This window comes from Channa argus, chromosome 12 (assembly GCF_033026475.1).
Source record: "Channa argus isolate prfri chromosome 12, Channa argus male v1.0, whole genome shotgun sequence".
Lineage (NCBI taxonomy): Eukaryota > Metazoa > Chordata > Actinopteri > Anabantiformes > Channidae > Channa > Channa argus.
The window spans coordinates 17,639-36,861 of record NC_090208.1 but is presented as its reverse complement, the minus strand read 5'-3'; the positions used below and the strand labels follow the sequence as shown (position 1 = coordinate 36,861).

General features: G+C 38.5%; 2 protein-coding genes and 1 pseudogene across 2 annotated transcripts; 2 read left to right on the top strand and 1 right to left on the bottom strand.

Annotated features, from left to right (window-relative positions):
- Nucleotides 1-4,248: 4,248 nt before the first annotated feature.
- On the bottom strand, nucleotides 4,249-8,321 carry LOC137137693 (RLA class II histocompatibility antigen, DP alpha-1 chain-like). The gene is made up of 4 exons (XM_067524290.1): nucleotides 8,174-8,321; nucleotides 7,798-8,046; nucleotides 4,997-5,281; nucleotides 4,249-4,827 (listed from the first exon to the last, which is right to left on the bottom strand). The coding sequence occupies exons 1-4, from the start codon at nucleotides 8,235-8,237 to the stop codon at nucleotides 4,706-4,708; spliced, it is 720 nt and encodes a 239-aa protein (XP_067380391.1). The 5' UTR covers nucleotides 8,238-8,321; the 3' UTR covers nucleotides 4,249-4,705.
- A 1,560-nt stretch (nucleotides 8,322-9,881) lies between these two features.
- On the top strand, nucleotides 9,882-15,265 carry LOC137138027 (anion exchange protein 2-like; annotated as a pseudogene).
- A 1,137-nt stretch (nucleotides 15,266-16,402) lies between these two features.
- LOC137138026 (T-cell ecto-ADP-ribosyltransferase 2-like) lies at nucleotides 16,403-17,610 on the top strand (the record flags this gene model as incomplete). The annotated part of the gene is made up of 4 exons (XM_067524931.1): nucleotides 16,403-16,436; nucleotides 16,630-16,675; nucleotides 17,076-17,223; nucleotides 17,355-17,610. Coding segments are annotated over exons 1-4 (484 nt in total), but the record flags the coding sequence as incomplete, so codon positions are not given.
- Between the last annotated feature and the right edge of the window lie 1,613 nt (nucleotides 17,611-19,223).

Here is a 19,223-nt window from a genome sequence, read left to right as displayed (position 1 = left end):
ACTTTACCAGTACAAGGTACATTTGAATTTCCTGAATTGATAAAAAACATTTCTTGAAGTCTCCTTTTCTCGAAACACTAAACAAAAAACCCAAACTTCAAACTATGTTCACAAAATATTTGACTTGTCTGTCAAATCAAAACTACACAGCAACACAAAGCACGCTGCTCTTAGTGTAGCAGGACAAAAAACTTTAGTAATATATTTAGCATTTTTTAAATCTTCTGTAAAACATATGTATATTTTTGTATACTAGAAAACTAGAACAAATAGCCAACTATGAACTACACTTAGTATTTGGATTCACAATGACAATCACTGATTCTGCCTCAGCATTATACCTCTGGCATGGGGATGGGTCACAGGTGGTGTACAACACTGTATTGATAGGTTTCCTCTTATAATTTCTATACTGTTGCTTGTGTAGAGTACAGGTTGACCAATGCACAGATACAGAGACATCCTACTGTGTACTTTCAGAATGTCCTGGTTATGGAAGGCACTAAGAATGAAACTGAAACTGTTGCTCTAACTTCTTACACAGTCCAACCCAGTAACTAACTGGATACGTGCTTGCTCAATTTTACTTGTAGTGTGGTAAAGATGACAGTAGTGTTTTTATTCTGTTTACCTTTGTGGCCTGTGTGTTACTATTTTCCATCAAAGTCCACCACTGCGAGCAGCATTCTCAGCATGAGTCTCTTTAGAGTTCTGCAAAACTGTGTGACTAGGAGAATATTTTTGAAGATTTTACAAAAACAGTGATTCATTTGACAAATCATTTATGGCAGTTGACAATTTTGTAATGAAAGCGAGGTTGGTGTTTTAGCAATTCAGAAAAACTGTAAATATGGGGTGTTTACATTTTATTGCTTAGACACATTTCTTGAAATGAAACTGTGAATTTATTTAATTAAATGATATACTATTACTTTGTATGTATACTGTATAAGTATTGCATGTAACAGCTACTGCAACACCTCAGGGGACTAATAAAGTATCTATCTATTCAAATCAATTTGGGAAACACCCCCCTCCCCTGCGCCACAGTGGCATAGGAAGGTAGAGCGGTTGTTGTTGGTTCGATCCCCTGGTCACATATCAAAGTGTCCTTTAGCAAGACACTGAACCCCAGCTTAGTGTTGGCCAGCTGCATAACAACACTCCCCCATCGGTGTGAATGGGAGAATAAGAAGCAGTGTAAAGTGCTTTGAGTGCCAATAGTCTCGTTTTCAAAGGTTGTTTATATTTGTCCCCTATTCTTTTTTTGGTCATTTAGTGGTGTGTTGTTTAACATTGGCTGTTTGTTGGTGGCTAAATGAGCTCCTAATTTGGTGAGTATAGTTTCTGAGAGCATTTAAAAACTTTTTATTTTTTTATTTTAGTGACTTACCTGGTTAGTTAGCGAGTGAACCAGCTGGACTGAGTATTTGGTCCTTCCATCGGTTCACTCATTTGTTTCTTTGTTCTCTTATATTTTTGAGGTAATCTTGGGTGGAGATATATTTCTGTTGGGGTTAAGTGATTCAGGGCCTTAACTGTATGACTATAGTTTACTGACATTATGCTTTTAAAGACGCCCCGACCCTCGAATGCCTCAGATGATATTTAGGCTTTAGTGTAAAGGTACCAAGGGGTGGCTTTCTTTTAATTATGCACTCAGGAGCTTACATTTGGTGTTCTATAAGGAGATTTGGTTGAGTTAGTTGGTGCTCATTTTATTGGATATGGGTCTAGTGTCCTTTATCCTAACTTTCCTAACAAAACAATTCCCCCTTGAGCAAGTCTATAGGCAACTGTGGAGAGGAAAAATTTCAGTACAATCAGTAGCTACACACTGGAAGACACACAGCTTCAAAGCCGGGGACACCTGCAGAAAAGGACAGAGAGAGGGGGACAGAGGAGGACAAAGACAACTACGGGAGAGAACACACAGAGTTAATGACATACAGTGATGTCAATTGCGGGGTGAGAGGAGAGGAGAGAGGGTCAAGAGGAGGAAAGGAGCTCAGTGCATTGGGGGGTGGGTCCCCCAGCAGTCTAAGCCTATAGCAGCATAACTATAACTAACTATATGCTTTATTAAAGAGGAAGGTTTTAAGCCTAGACTTAAAAGTAGAGAGGGTGAGAGGGTCACTTATAGAGCACTTTACAATGTTGATTCCCATTCACACACCAATGGCAGTGGCTGCCATGCAGGGTGCTCACCAGACCCACCAGGAGCAACTTGGAGTTCAGTGTCTTGCTCAAGGACACTGTGACACGTAGCTGGGACCGGGGATTGAACCACTGACCCTGTGATCTGTGGATGACTGTCTTACCAATTGAGCTACAGCTGGAATTTTTTAGAAGTAAAAAGCTGTGGGACATCCAGGCCTTTATGTCTTGTAGGCTTGAAGCTTGATTAACTAATTTTTTTTCTATCAGATAGATGAGATGTAAACCAACCTAGTGCAGTTCCTGTAATTCCAATTTCATGTTCCAGTCTCTGTAATAAAATGTTGTGATCAATGGTATCAAATGCAGCACTAAGATCTAACAGAACAAGTATAGAGATGAGTCCAGTATCTGAGGCCATGAGAAGATCGTTGGTGACTTTTACCAGTGCTGTTTCTGTACTATGATGAACTCTAAATCCTGACTGAAAGTCTTCATACTAATTATTCCTATGAAGGTGATCACATAATTGTTTTGCAACTACTTTTTCAATTATTTTAGAAATAAAGGGGAGATTAGATATTGGTCTGTAATTGGCTAAAACACCTGGGTCAAGACAGGGTTTTTTAAGTAGTGGTTTAATTACAGCTACCTTATAGGCCTGTGGTACATAGCCTGTTTCTAAAGATAGATTGATGATATCTAATATGAACGTATCTATTAAGGGTAAAGCTTCCTTGAGCAGCTTAGTTGGAATAGGGTCTAGCAGACAGGTTGTTGGTTTAGATGAGGTAATAATTGAAGTTAGCTCAGAGAGATCTATGGGTAAAAAGCAGTCTAACAGGGTTTGGGGCCTTATCGATGACTCTAGCACTGCTGTACATGAAGATCTATCTGTAATATTTGGGGGGAGGATCTGGTGAATTCTTTCTCTAATAGCTACAATTTTATTCATAAAGAAAGTCCCTTTCCCTAACTGCTATATAGTCCGTTATTGTAAATTCAAATGTTATTAAAAAATGGTCAGACAGAAGAGAGTTGTGAGGAAATATGGTTAAATTATCAGTTTCAATTCCATACGTAAGGACAAGGTCTAACGTGTGACTAAAACAGTGAGTGGGTTTATTTACATTTTGGGAAAAACCAATTGAATCTAATAATGAATTAAACGCAGTGCTCAGACAGTTACTGTCAGCATCTACATGAATATTAAAGTCACCCACTATAATGACTTTATCTGTACTAAGCACTAAATCAGATAGAAAATCAGAAAATTCAATCAAAAACTCTGAATAAGGGACTGGAGGACGGTACACGATAACAAATAATAGTGGTTTTTGAGTTTTCCAGTTTGGGTGTGAAAGGCTAAGAGTAAGACTCTCAAATGAGTTATAACTATGTTTAGGTCTAGGAATTATTGATAAGCTAGAATGGAAGATTGCTGCAACTCCTCCACCTCAGCCTGTGCTTCTAGGAACATGATAATTAATATGACTTGGGGGGGGGATATGCCCCTGTTTCTGGGGGGAGCTAGACATAACAAGATGTGCTCCACTACTGTTTCCATTCCAAAGCAAAAACCAGACCAAGTGTTCCAAATGGTAGCAATTTATTTGCCTCAGATGTGAGCAGTGCCCAAAGCAACAAACAAAAACTCTAGCACAAACCCTGTCTTACCTAACCAAACAAAACAAATACACAAAGAAATGACAGGATGTATAACCTAAACTCCTAACCCTTAGCTTTGCAGTCCCAAGACTTGAAAGGCTTTATGTTTAAAACTTTGGTGCCTAAATAGAAACGCTTGTGTTAGCTTGTCTTACTTAATGATTTCGTAATATTGTGAATTTGTTTGTGATGTTTTTTTATATTTAATTGTCTGGTATTAGTGCCCACAACACCGGGAACCTCAGCAGCCCATCTTGTTTGTAAATGTTATTTTAGAGGCATTTCTGTCTTTAAATGAGTCCACATGTGCACATGCAGGTGGATGCTGAACAGGTGACATCACCACTTTGATTAAAATCAACAGTTCCTACAAACAGCTGTTGTAAGCACAAATGTCTATTAGTCATCAATGACAGGTCAAACTAATGTCACACAATCAGACTTTATTCACTTTATTGATGTTCATTGACAGTACGAAGAATAGAATTTTTATTTAATTTATCATATTTTCAGCCTTTTAAGTAAACGTTTTTCCTGAAAATTTAATTGCAAGCTGTTACATGTAGGTTCATCACAGCCACTTAATTCAATTCAATTCAACTTTATTTATATAGCGCCAATTCACAACAAAGTCATCTCAGGGCACTTTACAGAATAAAGTCAAAGACGTTAAACTTAAAGAAATAGAAAATAACCAGTTTAAAAACACAAACAGAGAAGTGTAAATAAATCAGGTGAGTGTTTGTATACAAGCTACAGCAGTAAGTGATGTGTATCAGCACTGAGTCATTCAGACACGTTAGTTACATGAAGAAAACAGAAAGCTTCAGGTGAAGAAAACAAGTGGCTCCTCAGACCTGACAACATTAGCCCCAACAAATCAGCTGCACTCGTTTCCTTTGATGAGAAAGAAGGTTCCAGCTGCCACACCGAGCAGACCCATAGTCAGACCCAGTCCACAAAAAACTGCAGGTCCAATACCAGGCTGCTTCACCTCCACAACTGGAGACAGAAAATACACAAACATTAACACCAGGACTACATCTGGAGAAATATAAAACACAGAAACTTTAACATGAGCTCCACATCTGAAGACAGAAATCACTAACATTTGGAGACAGAGAAGACAGTAAAACTCAGGTATTGTACTGAGCTACCGTAGTTTTCTTACCCCACAATCTGGCCAGTGGGTCTTTCAGAGCTGGATGTTCCACTGCACAGCTGTAGATGTCTCCCTGCTGTGGGGTGAACTCCAGTCTGGAGATCTGACTGAAGACACCCTGTATGCTAAAATAAGGAACATTGATGCTTGCTCCTTCAGTCACTTTCTCTCCGTTCTTGGTCCAGTGAACCTTGACAGGGGCAGGATAGAAACCAGTCACATGACAGATGAGGGTGTTTTTCTCTCCAATATCCACATCATCTCTAGTGTAGATCATCGGACTGGATGGAGGATCTGAAAACAGAACACAGCTCTTATCACATCCACTTATTTACTGGATATTGGGATATTTTCCTTTTTAGATGCCTTTAATATTCCTCAGTATAATTTTCTTTGTGAAACAATTTTGAAAAAAGGAAAATATAACTAGAAAAGCCTTTAAACTTTGACATGTGCTTGTAGAAAGGCAAAATACTTTCTCTGAATGCATATTCCAACATAACAATACATTTTAATATATAGGGCCTGAAGTGGACTTTACCTTTAGGCAAAACATGTAAATCCCTTGGGGGCCAAAAATGTACTATGATGTTCGGATACATACTAAAAATGCTTTCCTATTCAGCAACGTCTACAGTGGCAAGAAAAAGTAATGACACTGGCTCCAGTTTCTTGGTTTTCTGCATGAATTGGTCATCAAGTGTGATCTTACCTTCACCAAAGTCACAAATAACATCATATTTCTGAACTGATGAAACACAAACAGTCTTAATGTTTCATGTCTTTATTGAACACACCCATTAAAGATACAAGGTGATGGTAGAAAAAGTGACAGAAACAGTGTTTTAATAACTGGTTAAACCTTTGGTAGAAATAACCACAAGCAAACACTTCCTGTAACTATTAGACCTCCACAAAGATCCAGTCGAATTTTGAACCACTGGTTCAACAAGTTATTAAAACATTGTTTAGATTTTTACTAATCTAAGTGGGATCTGCTAAATGTATCATGATCCATATTTTGGACTTTGAATCGCAACAAAAACAATGAGCTATTTAAGTGTTTGAAATGCAGAGTGAAACAGGAATCAACAATCAAATCAAAACCCGCTGTTCAATGGCAAAAGTGGCTCAGACCCAGGCAATTTTTAATTGATCTATTTGAGGGGGGGGACTAAGGATTCTCTTGTACTCGCCTCCTTTTTAAAAGTTGCAAGAGCGTCTGACATTGCCCCTCAAATTAGAAAGAAGCATGACACAACCCATATGTCTGACCAGTTTAATAACACTGTAGCACAAAAATCTGTTGTTTTGACGAAATCCCCCCCAAAATAAACAATTGTGTAGAGCTAAAATAATAATACAAATATTTTAAAAAATTACCCGCCTTAATATGCAACATTTTCACATATTGTTTTAACAGGAATACAATCCAACACTTAAGGTGGACAGATGCATTGGAAGTCTCAGACTCAATAAACAGTACTGGCAGAAGTGCAGAACTTCTACTTCTAGTTTCAGAGTGAGGTTCACCCTGCTGACAAATCAGAGAATGGGAATGATTTCTGCTTGTTTTGTAAGATTATTAACTTCTTATTTATTGTAACTTGGTAAATACAACTACCTGAAGGGCTATGCAGAGTGTGGTTGAGTGTCACATGTGTGGAGTGAAAGTGTTTCACAGCAGGGAGAGATAGGACTGATTCAGAATCTCATGTTAGCACTAGATTAATTTACAAAGCATAGTCTTTATATATACATGTCTGTAAGTTTAATGAGGAAAATTTATTTAAAGTATTAAAAGTAAAACATGCACAAAAAAGTGGTGAATCGGGGTCTTTATGACCATCCTGACCAGCCCTACATACAACATGCTGCAATGCTCTGTCTGTTCTAAACCCTGTTGATTTTATTCCCATAATGAACATTGTCCACCACATTAAATGCACCAGCTGGTGTTAATGATTAGGGTTGGGGCGATGTGTCGACATAATTGATTACCAAAATATGTAGATTTACGAAAAGTGCATAGATGTGTCGCAAGTTGGGCTAGACATTAATGGTACACAAAGATTTGGTAACTGAGACAATCATTTTTTGCAGTATTTTCATAGGCGGTTTCAAAAAGTGCAGGTGTAGAGTGCAGCAGGGTTTTTTGCTTCAAATGTTCTGAATTTCAATAAGTTACTGATGAAAACAGGAATTCTTCAAATGATCAAGTCATTCTAATCTAGTAGTCTGACATTACCTGACTTATTATTTTGTTTTTATATATTCTACTATAAACTCCTACTTCTCAGTCTGTAACAGAAGTTTTTAATGTCTGACATAAATATTGCCAGTTTATTAAATAAACCTTTTGGACCTAAACACGTCCGGTGTGTGTTGCTGACTGTAAAAGTCTTGTATCAGTGAAACAATGAGCAAAAAGCAGCAGTGACCCCGTTTGAATAATTATGAACAGCCACTTCCTCTGCTACAACCTGTAGGGTGACGGTCACATGACCTACAAAAACTAATCTGCTAAAATATTTTCATACTGAGTGTCTGAGTTAAAATATGTAGTTTTACACATTACAGCATCACTGATCCTGGTCAGTTTCCTGTACCACTGTTAACCTGCCTCCTTCATGTACAGGAGATTCAGTTTTCTTTTCCGCGTGTTAATGAGACCTTATATTAAAAATTCTGTCACGTCACACCGGACACACTTAAGTCTGATTTATCAAACATTACTTATTATTAGTTACAGTCAATTATTATATTTTCTTTTTAAAAGATGTACATTAAACATGTTTAGCTTCTCTTACCGAGCTCCAGTCGAGTGTCCTTATGGCGCTTTAGATCAATATCCAGGTTTGTTTTGCAGGTCTGTAGATTAGCCACAGCTCCTTCATAAGTTCCCTCCTGGTAACCAAAATTATCTACAAAACTGGGCAGAGGCATGACTCCTATCTTGTTGACGAAGTCTGCGTACCACATCTCTTCACCGTCCAGTGCGTACATCTCCTCTCCATCAGTCTTTGAACAGCCGAGGATATTAAAGTCCTCATGTTGAACTGAAGAGAAACCAGAACAAACCTGATCATTCACCTGCTGAAACAGTTTAACTGCCACACGTTCATCGATCCGGACTGAAACTAAACACTTTTATCAGTTTAAAGTGAGACACACACACACACTGACCATCAGCAGAGACACAGAGGAGACAGGAGAGGAAGAGGAGCCGCTTCATCTTCATCGTCTTCATCGGCAGCAGAACTTTGCTGAGACTCTGAATCTGTGAGGGACAAACTGATAGAAAGTCCAGCAGCAGCCGAGACCAAACTCTGAGCACAGCTAATCACAGAGCAGATACCATGTGACGTCACTGGTAACCGGGTAGATACAGCAGCAGCTGCTCACACCTGAAGAGAAACATTATCATTCTAACAGGTGGAGATAAATAATTCGTTTTTCAAGTTTGGTAAACGTCAAAAAGTGAGAAAAAGTTGCAAATATCCTGACACCACTTAATGTGTAGCTGCAGTACTCAGTCTGTATTAATTTTTAATATGATTCCTCCTCATCAAAACTTGAACATCACACAGACACTATGTCCAAATCTACTGTAAATAAAGTAATTATCTTTACTTATCTACCTTCACATAAACACTTACACTGCAACAACTCTAATGAAGCTACACAACTGAAAGAACACTTCTATCAAACATACCTTCTTCAGGGAGAACAAGTCTCTGTCTCAGTGTGTTTGTGTGTTTGCAGTACAAAGGTGTGTGACAGAGAAGACAAATAGTAGAAGACAGGAGTATGTGAATGCATTTATGTTCAGGTTGAAAATCCTTATCTCACGGAGGTGGAGGCCTCAGACACAACCTGTCTCCCATTGTCCGTGATGCCCTTTCATCCATCCCCAGGACGATTATGACCACTTTGAAAATATTATGAAAATACCATTATTTACAGGACTTACTGTAAAATTTACTGTAAACATTCTTGACTTTATTCTGTAAAGTGCCCTGAGATGACGTTGTGAATTGGCGCTATATAAATAAACTTGAATTCAATTCAATTAAATTCAACAGCTGAATATCTTAGGAAGATGAAAGTGCTACAAGGTCTTTGTATTTTCTTGTTGAAGTTTGTGTTTGTGTTTCAAGCTGCATTTTTTTTTATTTCCACCTCTGAGAACATCTGTCATGATTCATGATTTACAGTTGTAAGATGAGCTAAAACATTTGGGGTGAAGTTTGTCTGTTTGCTGATGAACTAGTGTTGTGTTGGATGTATGAACAACTGATGACATTAGTTTATGGAGAAGATGTTAATGTTCCTGTTTACAGTACATTTCCTTTGCTTTTATCCACCTTATTGGTACCCAGGGTGTTTTACATGTTGTTGCTGCACACACACACACACACACACACACACACACACACACACACCAATGACCAGCTCACTTGCAGTGCTTATCTGTGCCAGGAGCAACTTGAGGGCCAGTGTTTTGTCAGAGGACACTTCAACTTTGGAACTAACTCACAGACATTGGGACTGGTGGACAAATGTTCTACCTCCGTTTCCACAGCCCCCCATAAATCTATAAAAATGTCAAATAAAGGCAGTAAAATGCAAACCCTGAGATTAAACTGCAATCATATATGTTCTGATGTAAAGACAAGAACATTTAGTTTATGTGACACAACATGAGAGAGGGATCCACATCCCACACATCTGCAACATGTCAAGTACACAACAAAGTCCAGGACAAATTTCCATGATGGTCCTTGATGTATAAAAACTAAATTGCAGGAGTCCTGGTGTGTCATACTATCATCACATTTCAATAGTGATGTTTTAGGTTACAGCCCACGAACTCACTTTGTATCTATTAACAATGGTGTGCCTGCACAGGACGAGCAGGGAGTCTGAAATACACCAACAGTGAGCGTATTTTGTAGTTAAGTGGTACCTATTACATATTATGCAGTAGCTATATAATTGCTTATGATTCATCTTGCATTTGGGAGAAACTCAGCAAGAACAGGAACCACGTTTTTATTAAGGAATGTGTCCACTAGTATTAGTACATCCTCTGGCTCTGCTATGACCTGTAGGTCTTATCTTACCTCGGCTCTGTGTTTTTGTCTTCCTTTTGTTCTGGCGGGCAGAGTCTATTAATGCAACTGGGTGCAACCTTGTCAGTTCATCCAGAAGACATACTGTATAAGATCAGCCGTCCCCATTCCTGCTCTATCTCACTTCTTGTTGGCTCTTCCCCCTCCCTGCACCACATGTTTTGTTTGTTTTCTTTGTCTGTTTTTGTGCTGGACAACACTGCCTCTTCACACATCCACAAAATGACACTACTGATTAATATATGAAATGTTCAATCACTTAAACATATTTTGTTGCAGGCTATGTAAACAAACATAATTCTTTTGATCTTCCAACTACAACTGTGTTTATTCCTTTCTGTTCCCATGATGTCTGAGCTGGGTCGTGACAGTAGTGCATATGTGATAAGTGCTATGAAACTATGTAGTGTTCAAAATATTGTAAGTATTTTTAAATATGAGCTATCAATTCTGGTTTTACAAGATACAGGATGAACAGGACTTATCAAGTTAAAACCAGGGAATATGTTGTAATGAGTTTCTGCTATGGTTTTCTGCTGTCCCTGGTACGTCTTTAAGAAATCCTTATGAAAAGCACTGTCCTTGGTGCTGAGCTACTTCAACACAGGCCTCAACTGTCCCACATTAACCTGATATTCGCACAACCACCTTTGTCAGGGCAGCTCAGCCAAAGCTCAAGGGCTGAACACTGACAAAATGCTCCAAATCCTTTTGGTTTGGGTTTTGTCAAAGAACCTAAATACATGTATGTCCATTCCCAACTGCTGTTAGCATCCACATTTCCATTTAGTCATTTAGCAGACATTTTTATCCAAAGCAACTTACAAGTGAAGTACAAGGCAGAAAAAAGACAAGGAGAAAACATCAAAGCAAAGTCCTATCAGAAAAGTGTTCGCATTTCACGAGATGCAAGAAAGAGCAGAAAGGAAGTTTTTATTTTGTTTTAGATTTAAGTGCATAGGAAGGTACAGACGAGACTATCTATTATTAAAGGTCAGTAATTAGGCTACATTAGTAATGTAGGTCAGAAAAACACTTTTACAAGACAGATTTACTTTGTTATAGGGATATTATTATTCTCTAGTTTTGTCTGAAATCCATTGCAGTGCAAAATAATATTGCTTTATTATTATTATTATTATTATTATTATTATTATTATTATTATTATTATTATTATTATTGTCTAAACTCCATGTAGGTCTTCCTTTCCAATGAAAAAAGCATAACTACAACAAATGTTGTCTGTAATGTAAAATGGAGCCTTTTACCTCCTAATCTGTAGTTGCACATTACACTGCTATCCTGATGATACCCAGCTATATTTATCTATGGAACCAGATGAAAATAATCAGTTAATAAAGCTTCAAGCCTACAAGACATAAAGGCCTGGATGTCCCACAATTTTTTACTTCTAAACTCAGACAAAACTGAAGTCATAGTATTTAGGCCCAAAAACCTGAGAAATATGATGTCCAACCATATTGTTAATCTAGATGGCATAAGTCTGGCCTCCAGTACTACTGCAATGAACCTTGGAGTTATTTTTGATCAGGATCTGTCCTTTAACTCACATATAAAACAAATCTCTAGAACAGTCTTCTTCCACCTACAGAACATTGCCAAAATTAGGAGCATACTGTCTCAAAGTGATGCTGAACAACTGGTCCATGCATTTGTTACTTCTAGGTTGGACTACTGTAATTCCCTACTTTCAGGATGCCCCAGTAACTAAAGAGCCTGCAATTAATCCAAAATGCTGCAGCAAGAGTGCTGACTGGAACTAGCAAGAGAGATCATATTTCACCTTCACTAGCTTCTCTCCATTGGCTTCCCATTAAATCTAGAATAGAATTTAAAACCCTGCTTCTTACATATAAAGCTCTGAATGGTCAGGCTCCGTCATATATAGAAGATCTCATATCAACATATCATCCCAGTAGACCACTTCGCTCTCAGAATACAGGCCTACTTGTGGTTCCCAGAATTTCCAAAAGTAGAATGGGAGGTAGAGCCTTTAGCTATCAAGCTCCTCTCCTGTGGAACCAGCTCCCAGTTCAGATTCAGGAAGCAGACACCCTCTCTACTTTTAAGTCTCGGCTTAATACCTTCCTCTTTAATAAAGCATATAGTTAGTTATAGTTATGCTGCCATAGGCTTAGACTGCTGGGGGACTCACCCCCCAATGCACTGAGCTCCTTTCCTCCTCTTGACCCTCTCTCCTCTCTTCTCCCCCCGCAATTGTCACCATCTATATCATATCATATACCATGTATATCATTAACTCTGTGTGTTTACTCCTGTAGTTGTCTTTGTCCTTCTCTGTCCCCCTCTCTCTGTCCCTTTCTGCAGGTGTCCCCGGCTTTGAAGCTGTGTGTTTTTCAGCGTGCAGCTACTGGTCCTACCCACCTGCCCGATGTTTTGTTGTTGTTTTTTGTTGCTCTGTTCTTTTCTCTCTTTCTTCCGTTAAAGGGAGTTTTTCCTCTCCACTGTTGCCTATGGCTTGCTCCAGGGGGGATTGTTGGGTTCTCTTTATATATCTTTATAATCTTGACTTTATTCTGTAAAGTGCCCTGAGATGACTTTGCTGTGAATTGGCGCTATATAAATAAAGTTGAATTGAATTGATTTGAAAAACATGATATATCATTCATTTCAATTAAATTGAATTTAACATTAATTTAGATGTCACCAATTTACAACAAATCTCAAGGCACTTTACATAGTAAAGGAAAAAATCCAACACATTCTCATCCGACAGAGTCAGAAAATGATGCTTCCCAAGGCACCAAATTGTGCCACTGTTTTACATCCTTTGGTGGTATCATATTGATGGCGCAGGTACCCTTTTGTGTTTTTATTGTTTTCCCAGCTTTTAGAACTCAAGCTAAAGTGGAGCTGATCATCTTCACTTTTATCTAGTCCCATCTACATTTGCTTACACATTATTGACCTTCACTGGACCAGTTCTAATTGCTCAGGAATAGTCAACAATCCACCCTAGGTTTAAATGTCTTCTGAAACCCACCTGGTTTGTGTCTCTGTGTAGTTTCGTAAAGACATGACATCGAGTATCTGACAGGATGGCTGTGGATCGGTTTCTCGTTTCTGGCTGGTGCTCATTGTTCTCCTCACCGTGGCCTTTGAGGGAAACATCCTGGTTCGCTTTGTTTCCCGCTTCACTCAGGAGATGTACTCCTTCCTAATCTCGCTAATTTTCATCTATTAGACCTTTGCCAAACTGATTAAGGTGAGGACAGAGAACAGCAGTTTTAGGGTTGTTTGGTAGATGAAGTAAAGATTGTGAGGAGGAAAAAAGACTGAGTCACCAATTTACCAAATCAGAAGCTCTTTCTTCTTTGTGTTGATACATTTTAGATTTTTCAGGAACATCCTCATCAGAATTGTTACCATGGAAACAAAACAGAATCTCCATCTCTTTGCAACTGCACTGCAGCTGCAGAGGGTTCTGGAAAGGTTGTTGGAGAACCCAACACAGCCCTGCTGTCATTTGTCCTCATGGCAGGAACGTATTTCATCGCGTTCTACCTGCACAAGTTCAAGAACAGCTCATTCTTCCCTGGAAGGGTCAGTACAGGACAGTACAGGTATCAGTGTTTCTAGAAGTATAGAGAAAAACATTCAGAAGTATATAAAAGTAAAAACAAAACAAAAACACAGTATGGTATGTACCCATGAAGTGACACACAAAAACAGGAAAAGACACTGTTACAGATGGGTACTGGTAAATACAACATTGGCATAGTATATATTGGAAAGATATAGACTCATACAACTGCAAAGTATACACATAAATACATATATACACATAAATATGCATTTCGATATCATTAACTACAAGTATGTAAACTATTTGGTGTGTTTCAGGTCCGGAAGATCATTGGAGACTTTGGGGTCCCCATTGCTATCCTCATTATGGTGCTGGTAGACTACAATGTGGATGACACTTACACGCAGGTTAGACAGGAAAATAACCAATAGTTTCAATATAAATTCAAAGTCTTTATAATTGTATCGATCAGTAATTTTAGTCTGTCCATCTGTCAGACTGATAAGGTGGAGAGATGGTGAAGGGGACTGGTTTTCACCTGGATCTCAGGACTCTCAGCTGTCTTTGGTTTGCCTTGGCTATCAGCTGCTACTGTTCACTCGGTCACTCACACCAACGCCCTCACTGTCATAAGTAAAGCTGTCACCGCTGGAGAAAAGCCCTGCATCCAGGAGGTGAAGGAGCAGAGGGTGACAGTCTGAGACTTCCTGTTGCTAATTCTGCTACAATCAGTACAACGACCTCTGGCAGTGCTGTTAGGGATCTTCCTCTACATGGGTGTGATGTCCTGGGACAGATAAGTCAATCTCTATCAAAGGTGTAGAGTTGCTTTGTATGGACTTGAGCCAGGCTTGAGTCATGAATCTGGTGACTTTACTAAGTCTAAACAAACTTTGAATTGACCATCAAAGACTTAATGTTTTTCCAAGGATAAAGATGAAAAAATCTGTTATTTAAAATGAATCATGTCTTTGTTTTCCGGACATTATTTAAGACCTGGACCTCACTTGTGGGTCTTAAACAACAAAGAGGGAAACAATTAGCAGACCAGCAGCCCAGTTTCGTTTACCTGGTTTCAACCCACCTGTCTTTCCCCTCATTCACAAGTGCGGACATTAAGGATGCATCTTTATACACTCATGCAGCTGACATGTCTGTCTCTCTTGTGGGTCGTCATGGCGACTGCGGCGGCACTGGCTTTCCCCTTCATGCTGCTGCTGACCAAACCTGTGAGGATGTTGCTGCCGCAACGCCTCTTCACCTGGAGAGAGTTGCAGAGTGTGAGTCACACGTTATCCTGACTGTACATCAGTTAGCAGGCGGACTGTGGCTAACATGGCTAAAACCAATTCACTCAGTAGAAAATGTGTGGTTAGATAGGACTGATACAATCTTTGTTAGTTTTACAGTCATCTTTCTTTTGCTGTGAAAAAGCAAGTATACGTATCTGCTTTACTGAAGTCAGATTGTGACCTCTGACCTCTGTCCTGCAGTTGGTTGCTGATGATGCAGAGCCTTACCTGGAGGAGAAGGAGGGGCAGGACAAGTACTCACAGCTGCAGATGCCTGTGTGACCCGCAGCAGTGCCAACGGAGAGCGGACTTCACCTGTACCCTCTTTCGTTAGCATATCTGACATGTATCCTGTAGTGAAGCTGTGCAGGTTTTCTGAAATTCTGTTTTTATAATCTAAGTCTCTATGTTCTGTTTTGGGAAGTAGGTTTGTTTGTATTTGATGAAGCTGCTGAACACAGTGGCTTAAAAACTGTGAGTTGTTTCTAGTTGAGCTTTGCTTTTTATTGTTTTACAGAGAAAGCTAACTGAAAAATGTCTAATGTGCAGTGACAATTACTGTTCTTAACTGTATCTCATCAGTAAATAAAAATAAAAAAAGCAAGATGGTGCTAAGTGGAGCAGATAATAATGATTAAATATAATAAACTAAATAGCACTAAGAAAATGCTGCTAGTGTTGCTGTAATTGTGGTGAAGAGACAGTTGAATAACAGAACTTCCACTGGTATCACATTGTTTCTTTTGTTTACTTTGACATTTAACATGAGTTAAATTAGCTAACTAAGTGAGAAGAGCAGCCTTATGTCAGAGTCAGAGTCAGGACACCAGAATTCAGCATGTTAGTGAAGCTAGCAGGTTGCAAATAATCCGGTAACTAAGACAATACTTTTTCTGTAGTAAACTGATAAAAAGCTGTGTCTAACTAAGCTAAGTGTCAACTATGCTTGTTGATAAGTTATGAAATCCAGATGCAAAGAAATTTGACCCTCTACATTTTTGTCTAGGGCCCCATCAGACTCTAGGATTGTCACTGTAGACAGACAGATTTGTTTCACTTTCACTTTGCAGCAGAGAGAGTCAAAGAAACTTGAAGGCAGTTACAGAAAGTAGCAGCTTGATACAGTTTTGGCTTAGACTTAATACCCATAACCTAAAGGTAAGAGTTTTCTCCCAACTTATTGAGGTTCACTCTCTAACACCATGTTTATCTGGTGTCTATTTTGTTCAAACAGGAAGTCTCACTGAACAGCATGGTGAAAGTCAAAGAAAGTTTGTCCCAAGATTGAATAAAACTCTCTATTCATGATACATAAAATGTGAATTAATAACATGCAGTATATCAGTGAGAGTGCAGTTGTTGACTTGTAGTGTGTGTGTGTGTGTGTGTGTGTGTGTGTCTGCAGTGATGATCAGCAACATGTTGCTGGAAGCTGCCTGTAGACTCCATGAGGGTAAGTGGACCAGGAGAAAATCCACTAATTATCACAAATGTTCATACTGAAGCAGCTTTACACTGATTCCTCTGAACATCACCAACTGTTCCACTGCTTTAACTCACTGATCAGACACATCGGTCTGTGTCTTTTAATTATTAGTATTTTTCGAGTGATTGATGACTAGATATTTTTCATATCTTTCTTTCAGTTGTTCATCCAGACTATTGTGGGTTTGTAGCAGAGCAACAGAGGCAGTGGGAACTATGACTTGCTTGTTGTCTTTTGGATGAATAAACCATATAAAAGTCAATGTGAAAATGGACATTGGGCTCTTTTACCTGTGTACACTAATAGTTCCATTACCACTAGTGCCCCTTTGATTAAAGTTTGACTTTGTTTTTCACTAATGGCCACTACAAAATGCAACATGCATATCTCTACTGTTCCCACGTTACTAACTTAATGTTTTTCACTAAGACTGTCGTCCAAGTGTCAGCCTTAGTCCTAATTTGGACATCAGGGAGAGGTTTTGGCCTGATCAGTGAACTGTGTATGACAACTGCAGTTCGGTCCTCACTCAGTAAATTCTCCACTTAGACCTGTTTTAGACACTTATGGATTATTTTCTTTGGTTTTCTTTTACGTTCCTTTAAGCAGCCCATTACAAAGTGCTGACCGGACTGTCCTTCTGGACATGGCTGAAAAGGCTGTTGATGACATGTACAATGGCTGTAGCAAAACAATGACAGAAAAAGTCAAGAAGGCTTACTTTGAAAAGGAGAACACTGGGATATTTGCGGATGTCTGGAACAGACTGTGCAAATGCTAATGTAAATCATAGAAATCCAGAGGAAGAGGCCCTGACTAAAGATCACATGCAGGCAATTTGTGTTTATACAACATCTGATGATGTTTTTTAAAATGTTTTATAAGAAGTTTAACGATCATGTCAGAAATAACAGGAGCATTTATGACACTTCCTTTCAGTTTCATTCTTTACATTTCTGGCTGACGTCTGCTGTTCAAATTCTCAATAATAATACCAAGTGTGTAACAACTTATCGCAGAACAGATCTGGACTTCACTGGTGAGCTCAATCAAAACATGCGATTTGGTTCCTTTGCCTCCAGCTCTTATGATCTCAAACTGTTTAACTTTGTCAAAAAGACCTGCTTAAAAATAACAAACAGTAAAGGAGCTTTCCTGAAACATTATTCAGCTGTTGGAAATATATATCTATATGTTTATAAATAAACAGCAAGAGGTGCTGATCCCTCCGTATGAGATGTTCCACATAACTGATAAAAAGACAGATCCTGATGTGGAAGAACTGTCTATACTGTAGCTATAGAACTGTAGCTATTTAAACTGCAAAGCTGGTGCTTTTTCAGTTGCTGCATTCTCCATTCTCTTATGATGATGTTGAGTTTTGCAAGAATCAGCATAAACATTGAATGAACATCTTCAACATAAACACGAATAACAACTTTGTTCAACCTCTGAGAGCGATTTGAGATGTTACTTATCTGCTTCGTCTGTGTGTGACAAATATTTGTCTGCTGATATATTATGGCAGTTAGCAGTTTTGCTGCAGTATTTTCACCATGTGCTGAAAATGTTCAAAAGGTATTTAAATTAAATCCTTAGACTTATACTTATTTTGAAAAGCAGAAATAAAAAAAGCAGCACTTTACACTTTCTGTTTGCAAAAACGTTAAAATGATAACAAAGCCAAAACCTCATATAAACATATTAAGACCAGATTAAACATGCATTGCCATTAAAATTACGATGAAAGGTGCAGTGAGCCCAACAACTGACATAAATACAACTGTCCGATATTAAATGAACAAAACTATATTAAATATATTAGTTGGTTAGTTGGCTCTTGGTGACCATGTGCAATGGGTGAAAACACATACAGCAGCAGATAACACGGAAAGCTTTAGACAAACTATTAGCAGACTTTCCCCCTTTCCCTCATTTACTCATTCTAAAGTCACATGGGTTTACAATAATCTGGACCGGGTTATTGATATTTAATTTTATATTTTAGACATCCTCATGGTGAACATAATTTGCACAAGCAAAGGACAGAGCAAATGTAGAAATACCAAAATGTGATGGTTCACACATAAAGTCTTACATTTCTGGTCTCTACCAGTACAAGTGCAGCGCACAACAGTGGTAACTCGCAGACACACCCACAAAACCCAGCACGGAAATTCTCACATTATTTTGAATCTAAACAAATATTGCGAAGAGGGGGAACTTTGTCCCTTTACGTGCACACTGTACAGTTCTCAAAAATTCAGAGGACAAAGACAAGCAGCAAAATCCTGGATGAAAGATGAAGGAAGCGTGGACTACGGAGACATGAAGGTAAAATAACCTTGTCAAACGAAGCTAAGCTAACTGCACGTTAACAGTCCTCATCCATGCCAGTTTGTATGTTGTTCATTACTTTACCTGAATACTTGGTATGTAATTGTTGTTCTGAGTTTTATTTGAGACACTTAATTGAGGTTCACCAAAACATATTTCTATTCAAATTAGCCTAATGTTTAAATAAATTTCAGTGTACAATTAATTTTTATGGATGTCTGATTTTTGTTGTCCCACTGTTCACGATATATTGTAAATAAAGATTTTTACCAAAAAATGTTACAAGGGAAAATTCTACTATGTAAATATAAAAATGTTAATATATTTTTATATTTACATAGTACATATTACTATGAAGGGCTAAAATAGCAGATCCTGAGTGCAGCCCTCACCTGGAAAACGTAGCTGGCACACTTG